Genomic DNA, 25605 nt, shown 5'->3' with positions numbered 1-25605 from the left:
CTCTGAACTGAAAGGATATTTTCCTTATTTTCCGACTTTCACTTTATGAAGCTACGAAAATACTTTTTGTCCTTAAAGAAAACTAAAATAGCGACTTCATTCAACATTTTCTCTCTTCCATGTCAGTTTTCGACCCACAAGAGAGTACCAGAACTTTTTTGGACAAAAAGTATTCTCTATTTTAATGATGTCCTTAATACCTTTCTGAGCTTTGAAAGTGTCAGTTGCGTCCCTGTCTATGCAGAGTCAGAAAGCTCTCGGATCTCATCAAAAATATCTTAATTTGTGTTCTGAAGATGAATGAAGGTCTGACAGGTTTGTAGGGACATGAGGGTGAGTAAATAATGACAGAATAATAATTTTTGGGTGAACTATTCTTTTAAGAAACCATATTATAATTCAGTCATGTGATGTATGCAGATGTATGTTCTACAGATTGGCTGCTTGGGGGTCAAACCTAGAGGGAATTTACTAAGAATGAGTTGCGCCTGTTAATATCATTGGTTTGCATGTGCTGTCTGTAATGTTTTCACACCCTTTTCACTAAAGGAATTATTCAAATCAGGTAACAGCATAAAAACGCCTATGAAATTAGTGCTGGGTGCTGTTTGCATACTGCAATTCCCAATTTGCTATATGATGATGCATCAGACTACTACTGGCATAGTTTGCTGGAACTATACAGCAAAGCTACATTGCTACACAACTGCAATCCAGATGTCTGGATATATGCCGGTTTTAGAGATCTACTCCATCATTTTTTAATTACCGCTGCCATGATCACTAAAATGTACACAAATGTCTCTTCTAAATAAAAATTGAACAAGTTTATAGTACAATGATAATTATGGCAGGCAGATAGAGTGCATTCTATAATAAGCCTCATTTGCATAGCAGGGATGAATGTTTGCTTTGAAAAGAATAAATGGTTAATTTACATTTACAGATTTACATTTTATGCTGTATTGTGGGTGTTTCATAAATAAGACAAGGTTTCGCACCAATATGACCCCAATGTTTAGCAAATTCTCCTCTGGGTCTTTTTTTTTTATAGTAAACCCTTACAATTAGGGTTGCCACCCGTCCCTTAAAATACGGAATCGTCCCGTATTTGAGAATGAAATTGCGCGTCCCGTTTTGAATCAATATGGGACGGGTTTTGTCCCGTATTTTTTATAATTTTTTTTAAGCAGCGTCTCATGCAAATAATCACTGCGGTAAAGCCAGCCGCGGTTCAGAAAAACACGGTCAAGCCAGCCACGATTGATTTAAGTGTGCGCGCATATTACAGTGATTACGGTAGTTTCAGAAACAACACAGAGAGAACGCGCTTGCAGAGCGCTTTTCATTTAGACGCCCAGGACTGAGAGATAATACTACAAAGTGCTCGTGAATTTTTACTTACTTATTTATTTGCATTTCTGCTTTAATATCCGTTTTATTTATTGCTGTACTTGACGGTTCTTTTCTGAGAAATGGGACATTATTAGACTTTAGAGTCTAATAAGTAGAAAAAACAAAACAATGATCAGTTCTTATTCAGGACGGCCCATATTATATGCAAAACTTATATGAAACCTTTTTACTGCAGCATTTTTGAGATATGGGACATTATTACATTTTAACGGGGTATATAGACCCCATTTCTAAAAAGTAGAAAAAAACAATGATCAGTTCTTATTCAGGACGTCCCATATTATATGCACAACTCATATGAAACCTTTTTACTGCAGCATTTTTGAGATGCTCCCCCCCCCCCCCCCCCGAATGCGTCCCTTATTTTTGGGTATTAAAAGTGGTAACCCTACTTACAATGGATGGTTTTTGTAGTAAAAAAAAAACAGAAAGGAAAAAATGAAATCCTGTATTCTCTGTGAAGTTTATGGAAATCTTAAGTGAAACACAGTTATTCCAGGTTGGCTGTAAGTGTTTAAGTTGTGTGTGTGCATGAAGGGGTCGAAACCTTTGATGTGTCTTTGAGATGCCTGCAGCACCACTGAAATGTCAGGTCTCTCAATCATTATCCAGTTCAGTCGTGGTTATTAGGCGAGCATGGCTAGCTCTCTGAATATGCCTGGTACCTCAGCTAGAAAGTGCACACTCAGGTCACGCTTACACACAAACATGATTAACTCACAAGTGTGACGTGACTTCTGAAAAATACCATATTTCTGTTTACTCTCATACCTGACAGTTCAGAAAACCAAAAAAATGTAATACACATATGTAGTGATGTGTAATGATAAACAGAAAACCAGCAAAGAGATTCCGCTGCATTGCTGTCACTCAAGAGTGCGACTTACATGTCAAAAAACTGTCTAGACTGTCAGGGCAATGGAGAAATATCTGAATTGTCTGAAAAAAGAAATCATATAGTGACTATTTATTTATTTATCTTTATTTAGGAGTGTATCTTTATAAAGAATGTTTTATGCTGCATTTATTTGATCAAAAGAATAGTAATATTGTGAAATATTGTAATTTCATATAAATGTTCTATTTGAATAGATGTTGAAGCATTTTTTATTCCTGTAATGGTGAATTTTCAGCATCATTACTCCAGTCTTTAGCATCACATGATCCTTCAGAAATCATTCTAATATGTTCATTTGGAGCTCAAACATTTCTTATTATTATCAGTGTTGAAAAGAGTAATGCATATAATATATACTTTTTTTTGGAACTGGAACACTTTTTTACTTTTCAGGATTCTTTGATGAGTAGAAAGTTCTAAAGAACATAATTTATTTAATTTTTTTCTAGCATTCTAAAAATATATACTGTCACTTTTGCATTCTTGCTGAATAAAACTATTCAGTTCACTTTTAAATGTTTGTGTGTGAGTAAATACAGTTGAGGTCAAAAGTTTACATCCCCTTTTCAGAATCTGCAAAAAGTTAAATATATTTCACATTAAAAAAACATTTACATATAGTCCACCAGAGAAAATATTTTTAAAAAATGACCCTGTTCAAAAGTTGATAATTGTTCATGAGTCCCTTGTTTGTCCTGAAAAGTTAAACTGTCTGCTGTTCTTCAGAAAAATCCTTCAGGTCCCACAAATTCTTTGGTTATCCAGCATTTTTGTGTATTTGAACCCTTTCCAACAATGACTATGATTTTGAGATTTATCTTTTCAAACTGAGGACAACTGAGGGACTCATATGCAACTATTACAGAATGTTCAAACGCTCACTGATACTTCAGAAGAAAAAAACAAAGCGTTAAGAGTCAGGGGGTGAAAACTTTTGAATTTGAAGATCAGGGTAAATTTATTTTGTCTTCTGGGAAACATGTAACCATCTTCTGTTGCCTCTGAAGGGCAGTACTAAATGAAAAAAAAAAAAGATATTTAGGCAAAATAAGAAAAATGTAGACATCCCCATTCTGTTCAAAAGTTTTCACCCCTGGCTCTTAATGCATAGTGTTTCCTTCTGGAGCATCAGCGAGCGTTTGAACCTTCTGTAATAGTTGCATATGAGTCCCTCAGTTGTCTTCAGTGTCAAAAGATGGATCTCAAAGTCATACAGTCTTTGTTGGAGTGTTCAAATACACAAAAAAGGATTTTTCTGAAGGACAGCAGACAGTTTAACTGTTCAGGACAAAGAAGGGAAAAACACAGCTGTGGATCATTCAGGTAAGAACATTTTAAGAACTTTTAAACAGGGTAATTTTTATAAATTCAACTATTATTTTCTCTTGGTGAACTATATGTAAAGATCTTTTATGTGAAATATCTTATTCAGGTCAGTACTAATTAAACAATAACATGCATTTTGTATGATCCCATGATTAACATTTTGCAGATTCTGAAAGGGGGATATAAACTTTTGACCTCAACCGTAATTATGAGTCCTGAAAATGTCTCAAACAAAGTGACGTACTGAGCACTAAAGCATCCTGAGTGCAGTGGGTGCCATTAGTAGGATGCAAGTCTTGTTGTCTAGGCTACATTTTGTATCTGTGGGCGCCTTAATCAATGGCAGGCAAGTGTAGGATTATTCACACTGGAGTTTCTCATAGCCCTGCACCAGTTACCATGTAATTGAGATAAATTACCTGTTGCTCCCAAATCATAAGTAGAATTGCCTTAATTAGATACTTGAGATTATTGATTTGCATTTACCAAAATTGTATTTTTCTTGAATGTGGAAAAACTGTTTTAATCTATCGGTAATGAAGCTAACCAACGACACTCCAGTGTTTTATATGGAGATTATAATAATAATGATCATCATAATAATCATATTTGTCAAACAAAAGTATCTTTAGTTGGACTAATAAAGTGTTCTGCATAAATGTTAAAGCAAATGTAATTGTGTTTTCATTGCGAGCAGTTTTCAATTTGATGTAGAAATAAAAAGGTTTTTTTTATTGTACAGAGACATGTTAGACTTGGATATTTCAAGACCATTGATGATGTATGTGGAAGTATGGGCATTATAATAGCATGCTTGAATGAAAAAATGGATAAATGAACATAACACCCCACTTTTCCTGCCCATTACTCTCTTCTTCTCTTTGAGAGGATCGATGATATGTGGAAGAGGATGAGGTAATGTGTAGGAGAGGGCACAGAATGTAAAGAGAGGATGTGCTAATACATCCCACCTCCTCTTATCCTCTTAGCTCTCCTCCTCCCTTTTTATGCTTTTTGTATCTCAGGGTTTCCAGTCAGTTTAATTGTGATGGTGGACATAAAATAGCATGGGAATAATAAGTCAATTTGTGAAGCATGACAATGAATAAATAATGAAAGCAATAGAAAAAACTGAACAATGCTTGATTAGTTTCACAAGGTTTTGCACTTTCATTTATTGATCTTTTCTGCAAGTCAGTGGATTTATATGAACCTCTGATCCATTGGATAATCTATTATATCTATATTACTAAAGAGACTCTAAGGGGGAGGAGAAGGACCACCCATGGAAAATGAATGCTTAAAATCAATAAGATGGGTGTGGGATAAAATAAGAAAAAAAAAAAGTGACAAAATCACTAAAACTTAAAATAAAACTGCAATTAAAACTGAAAACATGAACACAAAATATCAATACATATAATAGCAATTATATACTATGATAATTATAATAAAACCATCAAACCTAAATTCATGTCAGATTTTTGTCCGATTTTATTGCTGATTTAAAAATAATACAACATTACTGAAACACTATCCTGACTAATATTTCTGGAGACTTTGGTCCTTCGCTTTTCAAAGCTGTATGCCTATTACTTACAAATAAAATAACTGCCTGGGGATGTTACTAAAATGCACTTAAAGGATTAGTTCACTTCCAGAATAAAGCATCTCCTGATAATTTACTCACCCCTGTGTCATCCAAGATGTTCGTGTCTTTCTTTCTTCAGTTGAAAAAACTTAAGGTTTTTGAGGAAAATATTCCAGGATTTCTCTCCATATAGTGTACTTCAGTGATGTCCAACAGGTTGAAGGTCCAAATTGCAGTTTCAATGCAGCTTCAAATGGCTCTACACAAACCCAGCCAAGGAACGAACAGTCATTTTCTAAGAACATTTCAAGTCAAGCCCAAAATTATTCATACCCCTGGCAAATTCTGACTTAAAGTTACTTTTATTCAACCAGCAAGTTAGTTGACCCGGAAATGGTACACGCTTCTCCCAAAAGATAAAAAGACGATGTACAAAAGACATCATTGTGGAAAAAATATTTCTCAGCTTTTATTTACATTTGAACAAAAAGTGTCATGTCCAAAATTATTCATACCCTTTGCAAACTGTCACAGTCTATGGGAAAATCCAAAGTTCTATACCATTCCAAATAGTCTGGCTGCTCACAAGTCAGGAAAAGGCTATAAGACCATATCTAAATGTTTTGAAGTTCCAATGGCTACAGCCCAAAGAATTATTAAAAAATACAAGACGTTCCGCACTGTGAAAAATCTCAGAGGACGTGGTCGAAAGCCAAAAGTGACACCTGTGCTGGCCAGAAGGATAGTGAGAGAGGTAAAAAAGAATCCAAGGATCACCACCAAGGCCATCCTGATGAATCTGGGCTCTGCTGGTGGCAACATCTCAAGGCAGACAGTCCAACGGACACTGCACACCGCTGGGTTCCACGGACGCAGACCAAGGAGGACACCACTTCTCCAGATAAGGCACACAAAAGCATGCTTGGTCTTCTGGTCTTCTGTTTTGTGGTCAGATAAAACAAAAATTGAATTGTTTGGCCACAATGATGTAGCCTTCATTTGGCATAAAAAAGGAGAAGCCTTCAATCCTAAGAACACCATCCCCACTGTCAAACATGGTGGTGGGAACCTAATGTTTTGGGGATGTTTTTCAGCCGATGGACCAGGGAACCCAATTACAGTAAAGGGCACCATGAAAAAGGAGCAATACATAAAAATTCTCAACAACAACATCAGGCAGTCTGCAGAGAAACTTGGCCTGGGGCACCAGTGGACATTTCAGCACGACAGCGACCCAAAACACACAGCAAAAGTGATGAAGAAATGCTTAGCAGACAAACCATTAACGTTTTGCAGTGGCCCAGCCAGAGTCCTGACTTCTGTGGAGGGAGCTAAAGATCAGGGTGATGGCAAGGAGACCCTCCAACCTGAAAGAGTTGGAGCTCATCGCTAAAGATGAATGGGCAAAAATACCAGTGGAGACATGCAAAAAGCTGGTCAGCAATTATAGGAAGCGTTTGATTGCTGTAATAGCCAATAAAGGCGTTTCTATTGATTATTGAGAAGGGTATGAATAATTTTGGACTCTCCACTTTTTGTTCAAATGTAAATAAAAGATGAGTAATATTTTTTTACACAATGATGCCTCTTGTACATCATCTTATGATCTTTTGGGAGAAGCCTACATCATTTCCGGTCAAAAAAAAACTTGCTGGTTGCATAAAAGTAACTTTAAGTCAGAATTTGCCAGGGGTATGAACAATTTCGGACTTGACTGTGTAATGTAATTTTTTTAGATAATGACCGATCTTGCATGACATGAGGGTGAGTAAATTATCAGGAATTATTTATCCCTTTAAGGGAGTATGCTATTACTTTGGGTAGCCATGATGACTTTACCATGTTAATTTCATCTACGAGGTTAACATTGCTTTGACTCTGACCTTGTACAGCTCACGACTGTTTCATTACTAGTCACACTCACAGTCATGAAGCTGACACATTATACTCCAGTGTGTTCAGTGTGCAGTTAGTGGCAGCTCTTGTAGAGTGTGTTGTGTCTGAGTATAATCTGATTGATTGCCTATTAACAGTTGTGAAGACAAGCGTGATTTACTCTTTCATATGAGAAATGACAGCTGCTATTTTTCACACTTAACAGTGTCCATTTAGGTTTTAACACTTGTCCTGTGCCATCCATCCCCAAAATAAATAAAATAAATAAATAAATACCAACATCTATTACTTGCCTCTTTTCAGCAATTCAGTTTCACGACTACCTGACAGTTACATAGGAGTTTTTGCCACATCGCAACTAGCATTTTGGAAAATCAAGCTCCCACTACTATACAGCCAGCCATGTTTTATTCTTTTATTCCAGGCTGGCTCTAATACAGTTTCTCTGTAGATGCATCTTCATATCTGCTACATACTTAGTTTTGTATATCAGCGAAAGTTTTGCTCATGTCTCTTCTTGTTTTTTCCTTCTTGTTTGTTTTGTCCCAACAGAGAGCAAGGAGGTGTACAAAAGACAAGTGATGTCTATCACATGTATTGCCATGGGAATCAGCTTTTTAGGCACCCTCTGCATGGCTCTCTACTGTCGGAACAAGTAAGTGGACCTCAGAATTAATCAAAGCTTGAGCTGTTCCCCAGAGCATATCATTTGAAAGAAGGGCACAATATAACAAGCTAGAGGAAAAAGTGACTGCTATGGAAACCCAGAAACATAATGACTGGAGGTGGGGACGTAATTACTTTCTCATAAAAGCACCCACAGCTCTACTGGCCACCTTTCCAACAGGAATGAATTAAAACATTTTTGGCCCATGGCATGCTTCGAATACACTGCTGCTGGTGCTTTTGCTATTCAGCTTTTACAGGCTTATTTCAAGTATTTAATTGAGACAAATATATTCAGAGTCATTATAGGCTCAAGATGACTGTTTTCCCCTTTTTATCTCCTCAGAGCTGGTTATTATGGAAGCCCGTTTCCACCACTGAATAAAAAGTTTTAAAAAAGGTTATTGCGACGTCTTACAATTCTGACTTTTTTTTCTTAGAACTGTGAGATATAAACTCACAATTGCGAGATATAAAGTCAGAATTGCGAGATATACGCTCACAATTCTTAGAAATAAAGTCAGAATTGCATGATATAAACCCGCAATTGTGAGATATAAAGTCAGAATTGTGAGATATAAACTCACAGTTCTGTGAACATATCAGTCTTTCTTTCCCTCCAAAAAAAACGTTATAACTAGGGCTGGGCGAAAAATCGAAATTCGATTCGATTCGATTTTTAGCGCGATTTGGCGTAGCTTGTCAGTGATTTACGCCTCTGAACACTCCAGCTGAACGCAGCTGAACGCACGTGATGGAGATTTACTACTAATCAAAGTACCGGCTTCATTCACTAAACGCGCCTTAGAATCGCTTTCGATTTTTCGCCCAGCCCTAGTTATAATTCACAATTGTGAGAAAAAAGTCAGAATTGCGAGATACACACTCGCAATTGCAATAAAAAAGTCTGAATTGCAAAATACAAACTCACAATTGCGAGGAAAAAAGTCAGATATAAACTCAATTCTGACTTTATTTCTTGAAATTGTGAGTTTATATCTCATAGTTCTGAGAAGAAAGTCAGAATTGCAAGATGTAAACTCACAATGGCAATAAAAAAGTCAGAACTGCGAGATACAAACTCGCAATTGCGAAAAAAAACCCCAGATATAAACTCACAATTCTGACTTTATTTCTTGAAATTGTGTTTATATCCCACAATTCTGACTTTATATCCAGCAATTCTGACTTTATAACTCACAATTGTGAGTTTATATCTCACAGTTCTGAGAAGAAAGTCAGAATTCTGAGATAAAAAGTCGCAATTGCTTTTTTTTTTTATTCAGTGATGGAAATGGGCTTCCATAGCTCATTGTGTGTCTTTAAAAATGCAACTGATAAAAGACACAATAACTTTGTTTTAGTGAGCTGCTACACTGCCTACTTACTTTTAATTGTATTGAAATTTCATTTATAGTTTTAGAAAAAAAATCATTTTAAAAAAGTGTGATTTCTAGACATTCTACTGGTTATCACAAGCTGAAAAACATTAATTACTCACCCTCATGTCATACCAAACCCGTAAGACTTCATCTTTAGAACACAAATTAAGATATTTTCGATACGCTGTTCTGACAGAACACGGATGCGTTGCACCTTGTTTACAAGCAGGGAAAGACTCACACTGTACATAAAACAGTCTTCAGAAACATTTCTAAAGATTTCAACAGAAAGGATAACTTGCAATTTTTCCCCCAGCCTTACTGTATTTATTTAAATACTGACACGGAAGAGAAGAAATTGTTGAATAAAGTCGCTAAATTTCTTTAGCACAAAATTATTGTCGTAGCTTTATAAAATTAAGGTTGAACCACTAATGTAAAATGGACTGTTTTATCGATGTCCTTACTGCCTTTCTGGGCCTTGAACATGGTAGTTGCATTGCTGTCTATGCAGGGTCAGAAAGCTCTCGGATTTCATCAAAAATATCTTAATTTGCGGTTTGAAGATAATCGAAGGTCTAATGGGTTTGAAATGACATGAGGGCGAGAAATCAATGACAGAATTAATTTTTTTAAATAATGAACAACTGGAACAAACTGATTGAAATAAGTTTAAAAGCACACAAAAAAAGTAGGTCTAGGAGACAGATATTATTGTGGACAACCACTGCTGCAACGGATGTGTTGCTGCCTTATAATTTTTTTATTAAATTTAAGTTTCATAGTAAGGAGAATAATTAAAACTCCTTCCTTTGTAATAGCCTCAGGAGAGTGTCTATGATGCTTTAAAATGCTGCATTTTGTAGGCGTAAGCAGGAAAGGACTAATAATAGTCACATTACACTGAAATTTTGATGGATCTAATCCATGCGGTTGAGTATATATCCATATTTCACCCATGAGTTGAGATAAGCATCAGTAAGAGCAACTGACTGCAAGTCAGAGCTCCTGAAGCAAGAAGGGGTGTGTGCGGAACAGCCCAGCAATTTCAACATAACACATGATACAATGAGTGAGCGAACTGACAGAAGAAAAATCAAACAATGATGTAGTGACATTTAAGTGCACCAGTAATTATTTTATCTCCCAGGAAAATAACTATGGGCTGTCTCAACTGTCAGAACATATTCTTACAGATTATGGGTGATGTGTTTGCATGTGAATGAGTTTGCTTGTGTGTGTTTTTGTAAATAAATATCCTCATAGCCCAACATACTATGGATTCTTATCTAATTATGCTGCCCCCTACAGGAGAAGGAGGGAAAAGCTCCAGGCACACTTGAAGGAGAGCCGTAGCCAGAAAAACTACAACCTTGACTCTTCCAGCTTGGCCCCCAAACCCAGCCTTAGACCTCAGCAAGGCCTGCAGCTCCAGAAAGTAAGCACCTCTGGCCTCTTTAATACCTTGCGTGAATGTATGTTTTGTACACGAATAGTCTTGCCTTCTAGTGTGTCTCTACTAGTGCGACAGACTTTTCTTTTTTGAAAATGAGGTTTTCTGTGATGACTCATTGCCTATTGAAACTAGAAGCCTAAGAAGGACATATCCAAGGATATTCTTTGTAAAGAAAATTCCCAAAACACATTACTTTACGTCACAGCTGTTGTCATGAACAGCATGGTTTGCCAAACAAATGTGACCCTGGACCACAAAACCAGTCATAAGGTTAAATTTTACAAAACTGAGATATATACATCATATGAAAGCTCAATAAATAAGCTTTCTATTGATGTATAGACCTTTTTCCTGAGTAAACGATGAGCGCTGCCATTACGAATTCTAACGTCAGATTGAATGCTTTTCTGTTCCGGTTTCCATAGGAACCCATTCAAATAGCATCCATCTGTTTTTAATGTAGCTAACGTCCGCTGCTTTGTGTCATCTACACACTCATTAAAGTGAGGCACTGACAAATGACGGTCATTGCGACATTGCCAAGTGATGGCGCTATGGAGCCATGTGCTTTTTAAAAACATTTGAATAGGTTTAACATTAGTTTATTAGCTCGGAATATACCCTAATTTGACTAGAAACAATGCAGACCGGAAATGCAAAGCATTCTTTCAGTTAAGAGTCGGACTTACTTCCGTGTTCAGGAAAAACGTCTATAGTTTGTTAGGATAGGACAATATTTGGCCGAGATACATCTATTTGAAAATCTGGAATCTAAGGGTGCAAAAAAATCAAAATACTGAGAAAATCACCTTTAAAGTTGTCCAAATTAAGTTCTTAACAATGCATATTACTAATCAAAAATTACATTTTGATAGGTTTACAGTAGGAATTTTACAAAAAATCTTCATGGAACATGATCTTTACTTAATGTCCTAATGATTTTTGGCATAAAAGAAAAATCAATAATTTTGACCCATACAATGTATTTTTGGTTATTGCTACAAATATACCCCAGCGACTTAAGACTGGTTTTGTGGTCCAGGGTCACAAATAAGACCCCAAACAGACTCCACTGGCTGAGAGAAACTTGGTAAATTTGGTAACACTTTACAATGAAGTTTATTAGTAACTACTTTAGTTAGCATGAACTAAGAATGAGCTTCTACAGCATTTATTAATCTTAGCTAATATTATTTTTATCATTTACTAATGCATTATTCAAATCAAAAGTTGTTTATTATACTTAATGCACTGTGAACTAACATGAACTAACAATGAACAACTGTATTTGCATTAAGTAACATTAACAAAGATGAATAAATACTGTAATAATGTATAGTTAATTGTTTGTTCATGTTAGTTAAAGGGTTAATTCACTTCCAGAATAAAAATGTCCTGATAATTTACTCACCCACATGTCATCCAAGATGTTCAAGGTCCAAATTGCAATTTCAATGCAGCTTCAAAGTGCTCTACACAATCCCTGTCGAGTAATAAGGGTCTTATCTAGTGAAATAATTGGTCATTTTCTAAAAAAAAAAAATTACACACTTTTAAACCATCGGTTAGTTCTTCGTCTGTGTAGTTTGGTTCAAAAAGGCTGGAAAGGGCAAAAAACTCCATCTCATTTTCTCCTCCAACTTCAAAATCATCCGACATCGTTGTTTTACCCTTTTTTGTAAAGGGTGTTTGACTTTTTTTTGCACATTCGGTTTGTAAACACTGGGTCGGTACTTCTGATGTCACGTGTGACCTTTCAGACATGACTATGTTGCATTTGTGGTTAAAAAGTATATAAATTGTTTTTTTTTTAGAAAATAACCAATCGTTTCGCTAGATAAGACCCTTATTCCTTAGCTGGGATCGTGTAGAGCCCTTTAAAGCTGCATTGAAACTGCAATTTGGACCTTCAATCCGTTGATCCCCATTGGAGTCCAATATATGGAGAAAAATCCTGGAATGTTTTCCTCAAAAACCCTAATTTATTTTCGACTGAAAAAAGAAAGACATGAACATCTTGGATGACATACAGGTAAGTAAAGTGTAAGTAAAGTTATTGTAAAGTGTTACCATATAATCTCAATTAAAATGTGATGTACAACATTAAAGGAGTAGATACAGAGTTACAGATAATGTACTCACCCGGTTGTCATCCAAGATGTTCCTAACTTTCTTTCTTCAAAAGAAGAAATTATGTTTTTTGAGGAAAACATTTCAGGAATTATCTCCATATAATGGACTTAAGTGTCCGCGAGTTTGAATCTCCAAAAAGCAGTTCCAATGCAGCTTCAAAGGGCTCTAAACAATCCCAGCCGAAGAAATAAGGGTCTTATCTAGCAAAACGATTGGTCATTTTCTAAAAAAAAAAAAAAAATTATATACATTTTAACCTCAATTGCTCGTCTTGTCTAGCTCTGTGATGCACATGTGTACTCTGTGTATTCCGGGTCAGTATAGTTACAGTAGGTCGAAACTATCTGATTATGATCTGATTGCTGAAAATTCATGTTAAAGGAGATTCTGAGACAAATCCCATCACATCTTCAGCTTTTCTGCTCATCAGCAATTAGAAGCAAGAGCAGCTGACGCCTTACACCGCTCAGCTCATTGTAACCAGCCTCTGTCACAGCTATTCAGGGTGTGCAAGTCTCTGAGGACAGACACACTAATAATGGTAGTCACGCTAGTCCATCACTGAGGGTTTGTGATTACTGCATCGTTCTCTGTCTTTCCAGCTCAGAAACTGTGCGCCACTCCAGTGTCCTAGAGAATGTAGACAGTGTTTTACCTTCCCTGTGTCCTGTTGGGAGTTTTGGTTAATATTCATCACTTTCTCAATCACTTCAACTAGCAGATCCATCACAGATAAGCTGATACAGGCTATTTGCACGGCAAACACAGTGGTAATTTAAATGTCACTCAAACCTAGTGAGATGTTTAATCGCTACAGCAATCGCACACTGCCGGAAGACAATGCAAATGCCAGCCAAAGCAATCAAAACTAGTCCAGTGACAAGGATAGACCAGCTTTTGTCACATGATGTTAGTTCTTTTTTTTTTTTTTTTTCGTCTTTTTCTTTCAGTAATCATAAGTGCATTGAACATTAGTGCATTAGAGAAACCTCTAGTAGCAATATCTGTGAAACTCAGAAGATTACTGATGTGTAAGATATGTTTCCATCACATCTCAAATTCAGTCCTAACCTTTGGCTCTCTGTATATATTTCATAAGCATCTCACTCCTTCTAGTGCACCGTTCGCTGAAAGTTCAGCCCATGGGCATATAAACAAACATTTATTATTGCACAGGTAACATAGAGCCTGTCTTGTCTGATATTTTAGGCTTGCGTGTGCCATGTAAATAGGAATTTTCTCTGGTTTGTTTTGCCCTCGTATACCACAAATATTTTGATTATTATAGGTGTGAAATATTTGTTGACTTGTGGCTGACATGAGGCTGAGCTAGAAGAACAATTCACAGCTTTCTGAACCCTGTCACATATAACACTTTTACCACAGAAACTCATCACTGGCATGACATTTAAAACAATTACCATTTAGCTTTGGACAGATCATGCAGATCACACACATTCCAGCTACAGTAGATGATGGTCTTGCATGTCATGGCTAAATTAAAACATCCAGCAGCCTTATGAAACTCAGTTCAAAGCAGGTCCATCAAAAACCTTTGAATGCAGACATGTGTCAACACCCAATGAGCTCATTATTGCCCATACATCCTATATATTCGCTCCTGCTAGCTGTATAACAAAGTCTCTGCCGTGCTACTTTTCAGTACTTTTTCAGTCTATAGTAGTATAGTTGTATAGTACCTTTTTCTCCAATATGCTCATTACCTTTCTTAACATTTCGGATGCGTAAACATCACATGTTTTGCCCACTGCATATTCCTTCCCAGAATTTTTCTAATTAATATTTCAATATCAGTTTGCTGACCTTCTTTTCCAAAAATGCTAAATAGCTGTTGCTTGTACGTTCCAAGATTGTGAGCACTTTTTGTGAATCACCCTTAATAAAACATCAACATTTTTCATAAAACAATAGAACCTGCTTGTTACCTGCACATTAGTCCTAATCAGGTTTTAAAAATGAGAATTCAGCCTATATATATAATTTGTAAAGTATTTTTTCTCTCTCTAAACTGAATTCAGCTGATTCATTTAACAGCTAAGTAGTCTATTCAAGCCTGTTTGTTTAAAAGCATTTTCTGGAAATGTCGGTGGCTGTGCTCGGAAAAGGAAAGAAAATGCATCTTCCAAGATCAGAAAGACGTGCTTTCAAATGATTTCGGGTGAAGTCATTTTTGATTGCCTGAACAGGTTCTTTTGAGTGTGGTCAAAGTGCATCTCTAAGGGAAAAGAAATTGACTGCTTCAGTAATGATAGGCTTCTAGCTTTTCTAATACTAGTTACCCATGTGATAAAGGGTTGACCTTAAATTCAGAAATTACCATTTCTATCTTTGAATGAATCAGACAGCTCTTTCAAACCTGTTGCGGGAAATGGTTTTTAGGACTTTTGTGGTGCTCTGAGTCATAACTTTGCCTTTGTGAAGCAGTATGGCCATCATACTAATGCCAGAATGTGTAAAAAAAAGTAAACTGTTAATTTTCATACTGCACACCATTCACTACAAAATATTCTATACCTTTTTAAATATTTGGCCTTTAATTTCTGTCTGAATTCACATTATTACTCAGAATGTCTTACTAACACTTCCTCCCACAGTTTTATTTCAACTCTTTCTCTTGCTTCCTCTCTTCTTCTGTACATCTTATACTCTGTATAGCTCCTTCCCACTCACCTGATATTTTCAATAGTGCATTTACTGTCATCGCAAGTCGCTAAAACATATACCTATGCAATTCATATTTGAATAGAGCAAAAGATGGCTGCAACAAAACATAACCGCATAGAATAACATAACTGGTTAAATGCTTACTGTCTGTCAACCATATGTGACCCTAGACCACAAAACTTCTTTAATAGCACAGGTATATTTGTACTGTAGCAATAGCCAAAAATACATTGTATGGGTCAAAATTGCTTTTTCTTTTATGCCAAAAATAATTAGGATATTAAGATTGCCCATAAGCATTATAAAAATGCCCACGGTATTGCGCGTGGGTTACATTTCGCATATGTATTGTCAGCCTACTTCAGCCCAGGTTTGAAAAAAATGTCAGGCTTACAGCAAATGTCATTTCTTTGTCAAGGCAGTGTCAATATTATACAGACACAAGAGGTTTCCTGCAAGCTACTGTTATACCACATGAATAAAATCCTGTAGGCTGGAATGTTACATGATGCATTCAAATCATACTGAAAAAAATGCTCCGAGTCATAATTTGCAGAGCAGAACATAATGAGTTACTAAATTACGCACTCTGCATATTTTTAAGCAATCACAATAAAGTTTCAGTGTTCCCTGTAGCTCAAACTCTAGAGCATGGCGTTAGCAATGAAAAAGTCATGGATTGGGTTCCCAAGAAATGCATAAACTATTGAAATGTATACTTTGAGTGCAATCTAAGTTGCTTTCAAAAAAAAAAAAAGGTTCCATGTGCCAAATGTAGACGAGGAAAGTAAAAGGAAATAGAAAAAAACAATATGGTCTCTTCTGCACTGCACATGTTGTTCCCACACGAGTTCCATTATAGGAAGCTATTGGGACATTGCTTTGGATTTACATAGTCCTGAAAGAGCTATATTATCCAATTAGAGTGACTCTAGTGCCCTTCTCTGATCCCCCATCAACCATCAGTTCTCCTCCGCCTGTATATTCCCTCTCTCTCTCTTCTCTTGCACTCGACACTGTGGAGTGAAGGTGGGATAGTGGAGGAGATTAAGTATCTCCCTGACATTTAGATCATTGTGTGCATTCTGCCCGAAGCAGAAATGGCTTTTTATGAGGAAGTCTTTCAAGGTGTGAAATTTAAATTGGATTTGTCTGCAGGTTCCATAGAGGTCTGTTGGATTATCTGAACATCAGTGGAAGCCCGGCCACTGACTCTTTGTCAAAGACAAGAATCGAGGCGAAGAGTCAAGGAGAAGCCTGAGCTCTTCTTGCATGCTGGAGACATTATCCAGATGGGACTGAAAATGTATTCATTAAAAGTTTAGGTAGATGACAAAGTAGAATGTTTAACATTTGTCTTTCTTTTTGTGTCTTTTGCAGTATTATAAACCTACAAGGTCCTCACCACCACATGTTTTCGTTCAAAGCACTGCTGCCTCTACCAATCCACAGGGCACATTGACAGGAAAGCACCCCAGGTATGAATCATCTTTTTTTTTCTTTTTTAAATGGGATCGAAAGAGATTTTGACAATGATTATTGTAACGATAAAGTATCAAATCCATGTGTTTCTGTCAGAAAGCACTGAAGAGAGAAATTAAATTTTCATCCATTACAGAGCACCCAGTGACTATGGTACAATTACTGAATAGTAAGAAAATTATAATAATGCTAATTGGCAATACATAAATTAATATGCACTTTTGTAATAGTCAGAGCAGCAGTATATGAAGATAAATTTCACTGATCATGTAGTAATTTACCAGCCCAGTGCTTGTTATAATCAGTTCTCTGGTGCAATACAATATGGCAGCTTCATGTTTTGTTTTTACTCACTAAGGCTGCATTAATTTGACCAAAAATGCAATTACTGTATATGCTGATTTGGCGCTCAATAAACATTTCTTTCTTTTCATTATTATTAATGTTTTTAGTTTAGTTTTTAGTTGGCTTTTTCCCCCAAGATGCTTTGATGAATAGAAAGTAAAAAAAAAACTGCTGTATTTAAAACACCTAAACTGACATGCCAAGCTCCAAAACTTTTATAGAACATCCCATAGGACTGAACTGGAGATTTCTGGGAACAGTGTGATTTTCAGTAAAATGTACTTGTTAAAGAGTTCATTGGAAAGTTAATTGGATATTATTGTTACATTGGCTGAATTGTGACATTGCAAAGTGTTTTATATTAACGAATGAATATTTTTATTAACAATTTATCAATCAAATATTAACAATCACAAACTCTAGTTACTATCAGCACTGACGTGAATCAATACATGAAAGAAAAGATGTGAAGTTAATTCACCTTGGAGCAAATGTAGGTGCTACTGTTGGGATTGAGGGATGACACAGCTAAATCCACAGAATACACTTCTCATGATTTAAGGATTTGGATAAAGAAATATGGTCTGTATTCTCTTTAGATACCTTGTGTAATTATAGGTGACATTGAAGCTATGGAAGCCCATTTCTGCCCAAAAAATAATCTCACAATTCAGATTTTTTTTCTTAGAATTGCATGATACAAACTTGCAATTAATTACTTTTTTCTCAGAATTGCGAGATATAAACTCGCAATTTTGACTTTTTTTCTCAGAAATGCAAGATATACTGTAAACATGCAATTGCGAGTTATAAAATCAGAATTGTAAGACATAAACATACAGTCACAGTTCTGAGAAATAAAGTCAGAATTATGAGATAAAAACTTTCAGAATTGTGATATAAAAAGTTGCAATAACCTTTTTTCAGTGGCAGAAAGGGGCTTCTATAGAGGTATTTTGTAATAATATTCATAAAATTGCATTACAAATCGCAATTCTGAGATATAAATTCAGAGCAAAATAATATTCATATGAACTGACCTTTTGTCTGAATTCTGACTTTTTTTCTCAGAATTGAGACTCAATATCTTGAAATTGTGACTTTTTTTACTCAGAATTGCGAGTTTATATCTCGAAATTCTGACTTAACACAATTTTGAGTAAAAAGTTTTTTTCCCCTCTAAATTGGACTTTACAATTGCGAGTTTATATTTCACAATTCTTAGAATAAAGTCTGACTATTCTGACTTTTTTCTTAGAATTGTGATATATAAACTCGCAACTGAAAATGATAAAGTCAAAACTGCATGGTATAAACTCGCAATTGCGAGTTATAAAGTTAGAATTGCAAGATATAAGCTCAAACTCACAATTCTGACTTTTTTCTCAGAACTGCCTGATATACTGTAAACTTACAATTGGAAGACATTGAGTTTATATCTCGCAATTCTGACTTTAAACTCGCAATTGCGAGTTCATATCATGAAGTTCAGACTTTATCATTTTCAATTGCGAGTTTATATCTCAAAATTCTAAGAAAAAAGTCAGAATTGCAAGATTGTATCACCCATTTCTGAGTAAAAAAGTCAGAATTGTGAGATAAGTCGCAATAACCTTTTTTTCATTTTTGTACCATAGCGGAAACAACTTCCATATAAGTACAATCAAACCAAAATTTTTTCAGACACCTTCAACATTTCTCACATTATCACAGTTTATTCGCTGTAGTTTAGAAAATGGTAATACAATTTGACAAGAACTCAGACTTAAACTGTGTCAGAACAAATCTTGATAATGTCAAATAACTGATAGAAAGGTATGTAATGGATTACAATCAACCAAAAATTCAGACAACTGTATGACAATATTTACAGTTCGAGTTATATCTAGTGTCTGAGTAATTTCTGGTTTGACTGTATTTTGTAATAATATTCATAAAATTGCATTTAAAACTAATAAAAATTAAAATCTAAAAACAAAAAGTCATGTCGTACTTTAGGCAGAGAAGGGTCAGAGTCTAATGTTTTATTGAATTCATTCACTGATTAAAATGTTTTCTGATGTGAATGATCTGTTGTTTTAAATGATGGCTAGTTTGTGTGTGGAGAAGATTTGTGGTGTGTGGTGGGGTTTTATGGAGGGCTGGGGATGGTCTGTGATAGCAGAGACACAAATCTTTTCAGCCTGGTTTAATCCTCATACTTTCCTCAATCTAGACGCTAAGCCCTGCTTCCACTCTCTTTTTGTTTGTGGCTCAGTGCACTCTTGCAATCGTATATATATATATATGTATTTTTTTTTCATGACATGTAATTTGTTTGCAAACAGCCTTTTGCCCCCTGTCCCACCCCTCCCTAACATCTCATGTCTTCAAATGATCATCACAATCTAACTGATTGCTCTTGACTCAGGGTAAGGAAGGATTTAAATATGCAGTGAATTATTGCTCTGTTGGAGACTCATCTAAAATCGAGCATGAATTCTTCTTCAGGCTATTTTTACCAAATAGTCAAATGTGTGCTCCTTACAGCCAGCGGTCTGATAGGTCAATTAATCTCTATGTTAATGTGGCCCCATTCAGTGGAAACGTATGTACAACATCTACCCGTAGTTTGCCTAGCAGTATCACATAAATATCTAATTGGGAACAGGGTGACTCATTGGTAATGTGCTCCATTTTTTAATGATAGAGGAAATATATCTAGTAAGTCATTTTTTGTTGTTGTTCTTTTTTTAATGAAGTCCACAGGTGTGTAGACTAAAGTCTGAATTCCTGAGTGTTGTTTATTTCCAGTGTCTATTCAGTCAGCTTTATGAAAACATGCCCTTGCTTTGTAAAACATTCAGCACAGCAGACGGAGACAGAGAGAAAGTGAGAGTATAAAGCATTTATACCATAAGAATGCCATGGACTGGGATAGAAAATCTCTGAGAGAAATCAGATTGAGTATAGTGGCTTTGCTTTGTGCTATTTTTAGGATTTCCTCTCAAAAAAAAAATCAACAAACCACAGACAGTTTGTTTTTAGGTATTATTATTCATTTGTTTTCTGATGCTTTTAATTCTAGCATAATCAAGCCCCACAGGATATTATTATGTATCCCTCAGTAAACATGCGCTTGTCAGATTTGTATCTTTTCTCCTTGGGGATCAATCTGGGGATCTGACCCTAGCAATAACACAAAAATACAAATCAAGAAATCCTTGAGTGATATATTGTGTGTTTCATTTTACAGAAGCGGTTCCCTCTCTCATAGTCCAGATCAGAGTCGTCGTTCTGCTCTTCGGCCTGCATCTCGCAGAACACCCCCCATAACCAGAGGATGTCTCAATGCCATTGGTGGATCAAGAGATTCTGGTCCTGCCTACCAACATCTCCAGGAAGTAGACAGCTCAGAGAGGGAGTCAGTGAGAAGGTTAGTTAGGCACATTTATTTGCTACAGGTCAATGAGCTTAATGCTAATTATTTAATGCTTACGCACAGTCCTAGCCAATGGATTAACCCGATGGATTAAACTCTAGTTTGTGATTCTCTGAGGGATGGGATGCATTAATGCAATGAAAATTGCATGCAAAGAGTGGTGTCTGTGAGTCAGTCCGAGTCAGTGACACTACCAGGACCCCTCTGTCTCTCCTCTCTGTCCTCTGATTTATGAGCCAATCTGTAGTTTTAAACAACCACTTCTGCCACACAACCCCCAAGGCAGATGTCGTTCTTACATTTACTCTCTGTTCCTCATGCTGCATCTTAGATCTGAATTCAAGACAAGATGTTTTCTCCAAGTTCAATATATAAAGATTTATTTAATTGTTTGCTTGTTTCTGTGTATCAGTGTTTCCTGGACCGCTTTTCAACAGCGCTGCTCCCCCGCTGCTCAATCTATACCACCACCTCTGAAACTTGTGCGTCACAGTAAAAGAAATGATATTTCATATCTGAATTGTGAATGTGACTGCGTCTGTGTTCAGCATGATGCAATTAAAATGTTACGTGTCAAAAAGATAATGACATGAAATGTCTTTCTATTGAGCTGCAAAATCAACTAGAGAGAGCAATAAAATATAAGATGGAAATAAAACTAAAATTCTCAGAACTGACTTCTTCATGTTCCCTCCCTTGGCCTTAACACTGCATTTGGCATCAATTCTGAAAATACCCCAGACAAAGCAACGCAAGCCCTGTCTTGATGTAATGATTGACAGGTTGGGGGCGTGAATGGCACAGAATGCATTTTCAAATCCGCATCGACTTAAACTACACTGATCACAGGGTATTTAAAGAAAATGTCATTTAAACGTCTTAAGTGTTTAAGAAAACACTTAAGAAAAATAAAAGACATTTACATCACCATTTTGCTAACCTTTTGCTACCTTTCACTCAGAATGCATTCTGGAATTCTCTTTTTTTTTTCGCATTTTGCTACAGTTATCAAAATTATGATGAAAATTCAATTGCATTTTGCAAGTGTCGTAAAAGGCATTTAAATGATCATTTTGTTCAATTTTGCTTGGACATGTTAAATATATTTAATTAATTGGGGAAAAACAGTTTCATTTTAATTGATCAACTTATAAGGTGTTAAAATATTTTTTTATTTACTTATCATAACTGGTGTGGGAAATGGCAAAGTTAAATTATATAAGTCAATTTCATTTTGCACCAAACATTGCAAACATGTATGGGAAAATTTAAATGAGAAATACACTACCGGTCAAAAGTTTATGAACACTAAGATGTTTTTAAATAAGTCTCTTCTGCTCACCAAGCCTGCATTTTTTGATCCAAAGTACAGTGAAAACAGTACAATTTTGAAATATTTTTTACTATTTAAAATAACTGTTTTCTATTTACTATTATTATTATTATGTTGAAAACAGCTGAGTAGAATTTTTCAGGTTTCTTTGATAAATAGAAAGTTCAGAAGAACAGCATTTATCTTAAATAGAAATCCTTTGTCAAATTATTAATGTCTTTATCATCACTTTTAATCAATTTAAAGCATCCTTGCTAAATAAAAGTATTCATTTCTATCATTTCTTTCCAAAAGAAATGTATACTGACTCGAAGCTTTTGAATGGTATAGTATTTAATGTTACAAAAGATCAGATAGATGCTGATCTTTGAGTCTTTTATCAAAGAATCCTGATTTTTTTTTTTTTTTTACAAACGTTTTAAATATTGATAATAATAATAATAATAAATGTTTATTGAACAGCAAATCAGCATATTAGAATGATTTCTGAAGGACCATATGACACTAAAGACTGGAGTAATGATGGTGAAAATAGAAAACAGTTATTTTAAATAGTAAAAAATATTTCAAAATTGTACTGTTTTTGCTGTACTTTGGATCAAATAAATGCAGGCTAGGTGAGCAGAAGAGACTTTTGACTGTTAATGTACATTGCCATTTTGCATATCGCATTTTAAATTAAATATTGCTACCGATATGCTTCCATAATTATGAGTTGGTTCTTTGTAGTGAATAGTTTTTAGACTGATTCATAAACAACTGATTCGTGTGAGCTGGTTCTTTCAAGTGGATTGATTGATTGGTTGATTGGTTGATTGGTTGGTTGGTTGATTGATTGATTGATTGATTGATTTGATTGATTTGATTGATTTGATTGATTGATTGATTGATTGATTGATTGATTGATTGATTGATTGATTGATTGATTGATTGATTGATTGATTGATTGATTGGTTGGTTGATTGATACAAACAAAGCAAAACAACAATTGACTCTTAAGACCCAATTCCAATCTGGTTTCAACTAATTGTTCAAAAAGACAAATTGATAAGAATGATGCGACAGGACGCTTAAAAAAACATAGTCAAATCTTTACTGAGTGATTATAAGTTAAATGAAGTATACATGTCCAAGACCATAACCAGCTTTGGACTTGCTGTAACAGTCAGGTATACCCTTAATAAAAAAAAAAAAAAAATTAAAGAGATGAAGAGAAAATACACATAAACATCAACACATAAAGTGATAAATAAAGGGAAAAGTATTTGGGAAAGGGCAAATTTGTCAAAATAACATAACTGTTTATCACCATTTGGAAAACTAATTCAACCCCCAATGCAAACTTCTCATGATTTCAAAAGAGGCTCCAAGATTGGTGTTATGTCACTGCCAAGGTTGACTTTTTAGTGTATGATAAAATACATTTACTCAGAGTATATATTTGATAGTTTTGTGTATGTGCCATAAAGCTTGTTTTATAATTGCTCCCAAGTTTTGCCATAAAGCCTGTTTCATAATTGCTCCCAAGTTTTCAGTGGCTAGCATATGCCTTTGTTTCTATGCTGGCTGCAGGAGCAACAAGCGAGCTTGTCTGAGCTCTATTATTGAAGTTCTGTATGCAGGCATGACTCACTGAGACAGGAGGGCACTGGGGAGTGCTGCCTTTTCCAGGAGCAGCACAGCTAATAAAAACCACACTGTCATAGCCAATTAAACAGCCAGTGATATATCAATGGAATGGGCAGTCCTGGATGAGTTTGCTAGAATGGGCCAGCCATCAACTCTCCCACACTATAGGCTATCCTGGCCCAGTTAGTCCTCGTTTGCTATACAGGATGGCTTTGTAGTGTGGAAGACTCCACCTCGCCTTCAAATCTCCAACAGGGTCTCAGCACTGACCTATTTCCAGCCTTCCAGCCTGCATAAGAATATTCCTCTGCCGGAGAGAGCTCTGTTACCATAGAGACAGGCTGGGATACGGGACAGGAAAGAGAAGGAGAGAGTGGGAGCGAGACAGGAGAGGAGTGACAGAAAAAAGAGGGAGGGAGAGACAGAGATAGAACTGTTTTGCATATGACAGCAGAAAAAAAAATCTTGGCCGTCTCATTCCTTCTGTCCCAGAAAGCTTGCTGTTATCTCACTAAAATGGCTTACGCAGGAAACAGATTTCGCACGGTGTTATTGTTCCAAGTATTTTTAGATAGAAAGGTACCTGTCAACCCCCCTCTGGGTCGTCTGGATTCCCTTGAGCTGAGTGCTTAAGCAAGTATACAGACAACATTTCATAATTGCTTACTCATATTAAGTTGGAGAACCTAAATTCCCAGTTTGCGATGTACCTCCTATCTGATCAGTGAACAAGGCTAGATTTCGGATTTTAAAGCCTGACCTCATGAGCTGCATTTCTCTCTTACAGCGAGTGTTTGCTCATTAGTGTGTTTTCAGTATGAGGCTTTCAAAGATGCGGGCTGTTCATTATACAGGACCTCAAAACATGCCCCGAATATATTCCACTACAGTGACACCCTTCGAGCTGTTTTCCTTTCAGCCTAATTCATTTAATGCAGGTATCTGAAATTGCTACATGATACAATGAGGAACAACAGCATTGCAGGAAATAAGGTTATAAATCATAATTTCTTCGGATGTTACCTGCTAACCCTCAAATGTGATGTTTCCTGCTTTTTTACACTGTAACAATTAAAACGGAAGGAAATTATCTTCTATTATTGTCTTTTTGCGAGATGCAGAGAGCATTACATTTATATAAGACCACAATCTCTCTTTCAATCTGGCAAGACTTTAATCTGATTGACTGACTGTTGTTAGGAGCAGAGTTGCCTTTGTTTTGTGTTTTGAAGAAGAATTTGCCAAGTTTGTGGCTTTAGGTTATTGATATATATGACCCTGGACCACAAAACCAGTCTTAAGTAGCATGCATGTATTTGTAGCAATTGCCAAAAAATACCATTGATTTTTCTTTTTTATGACAAAAATCAATAGGATATTAAGTAAAGATCATGTTCCATGAAGATAGTTTGTACATTTTCCACTGTAAATATATCAAAACTTAATTTTTGATTAGTAATATGCATTGCGAAGAACTTCATTTGGACAAATTTAAAGGCGATTTTCTCAATATTTAGATTTTTTTTGCACCCTCAGATCTCTGCCAAATATTGTCCTATCCTTACAAACCATACATCAATGGAAAGCTTATTGATTCAGCCTTTAGATGATGATTAAATCTCAATTTAAAAAAATTGACCCTTATGGCTGGTTTTGTGGTCCATGGTCACATATATTAATTTACGAGCAGAACCGTTTATTCTGCATTGTTTTGAGTTGTGAAATTGTCTGTACTTATTAGTTCTGAATGGACATTTTAATCACAAGTCAATACATATTTTCTGTTGTTTTCCCACTTTTTCAGTATTGTTTGTTGTAGTTTTGAGAGAAACCTATCCCTAAATGACCTTTTGTCATATAATCAAAGGTCCGCATATGTGCAACTAGAGGAGAGGTGGAGAAAGGGTCATTGGAGAGACGTGCACAGCAGCAGACAGCAGGAGTTT

At 35.8% G+C, this 25605-nt stretch overlaps 1 protein-coding gene across 1 annotated transcript in view; it reads left to right on the top strand.

Annotated features, from left to right (window-relative positions):
- nrg3a (neuregulin 3a) overlaps positions 1 to 25605 on the top strand; it is a 426896-nt gene that overhangs the window by 395620 nt on the left and 5671 nt on the right. The window contains exons 5-8 of the mRNA XM_073834062.1: positions 7680 to 7782; positions 10487 to 10613; positions 16830 to 16927; positions 20512 to 20691. Of these exons, the coding sequence (XP_073690163.1) occupies positions 7680 to 7782; positions 10487 to 10613; positions 16830 to 16927; positions 20512 to 20691 (508 nt within the window). The remainder of the gene's footprint in view (positions 1 to 7679; positions 7783 to 10486; positions 10614 to 16829; positions 16928 to 20511; positions 20692 to 25605) is intronic.

Source organism: Garra rufa, chromosome 2 (assembly GCF_049309525.1).
Source record: "Garra rufa chromosome 2, GarRuf1.0, whole genome shotgun sequence".
In the NCBI taxonomy this organism is placed as follows: domain Eukaryota; kingdom Metazoa; phylum Chordata; class Actinopteri; order Cypriniformes; family Cyprinidae; genus Garra; species Garra rufa.
The sequence above is the reverse complement of the archived record's forward strand: the minus strand, read 5'-3'. Positions and strand labels throughout refer to the sequence as shown.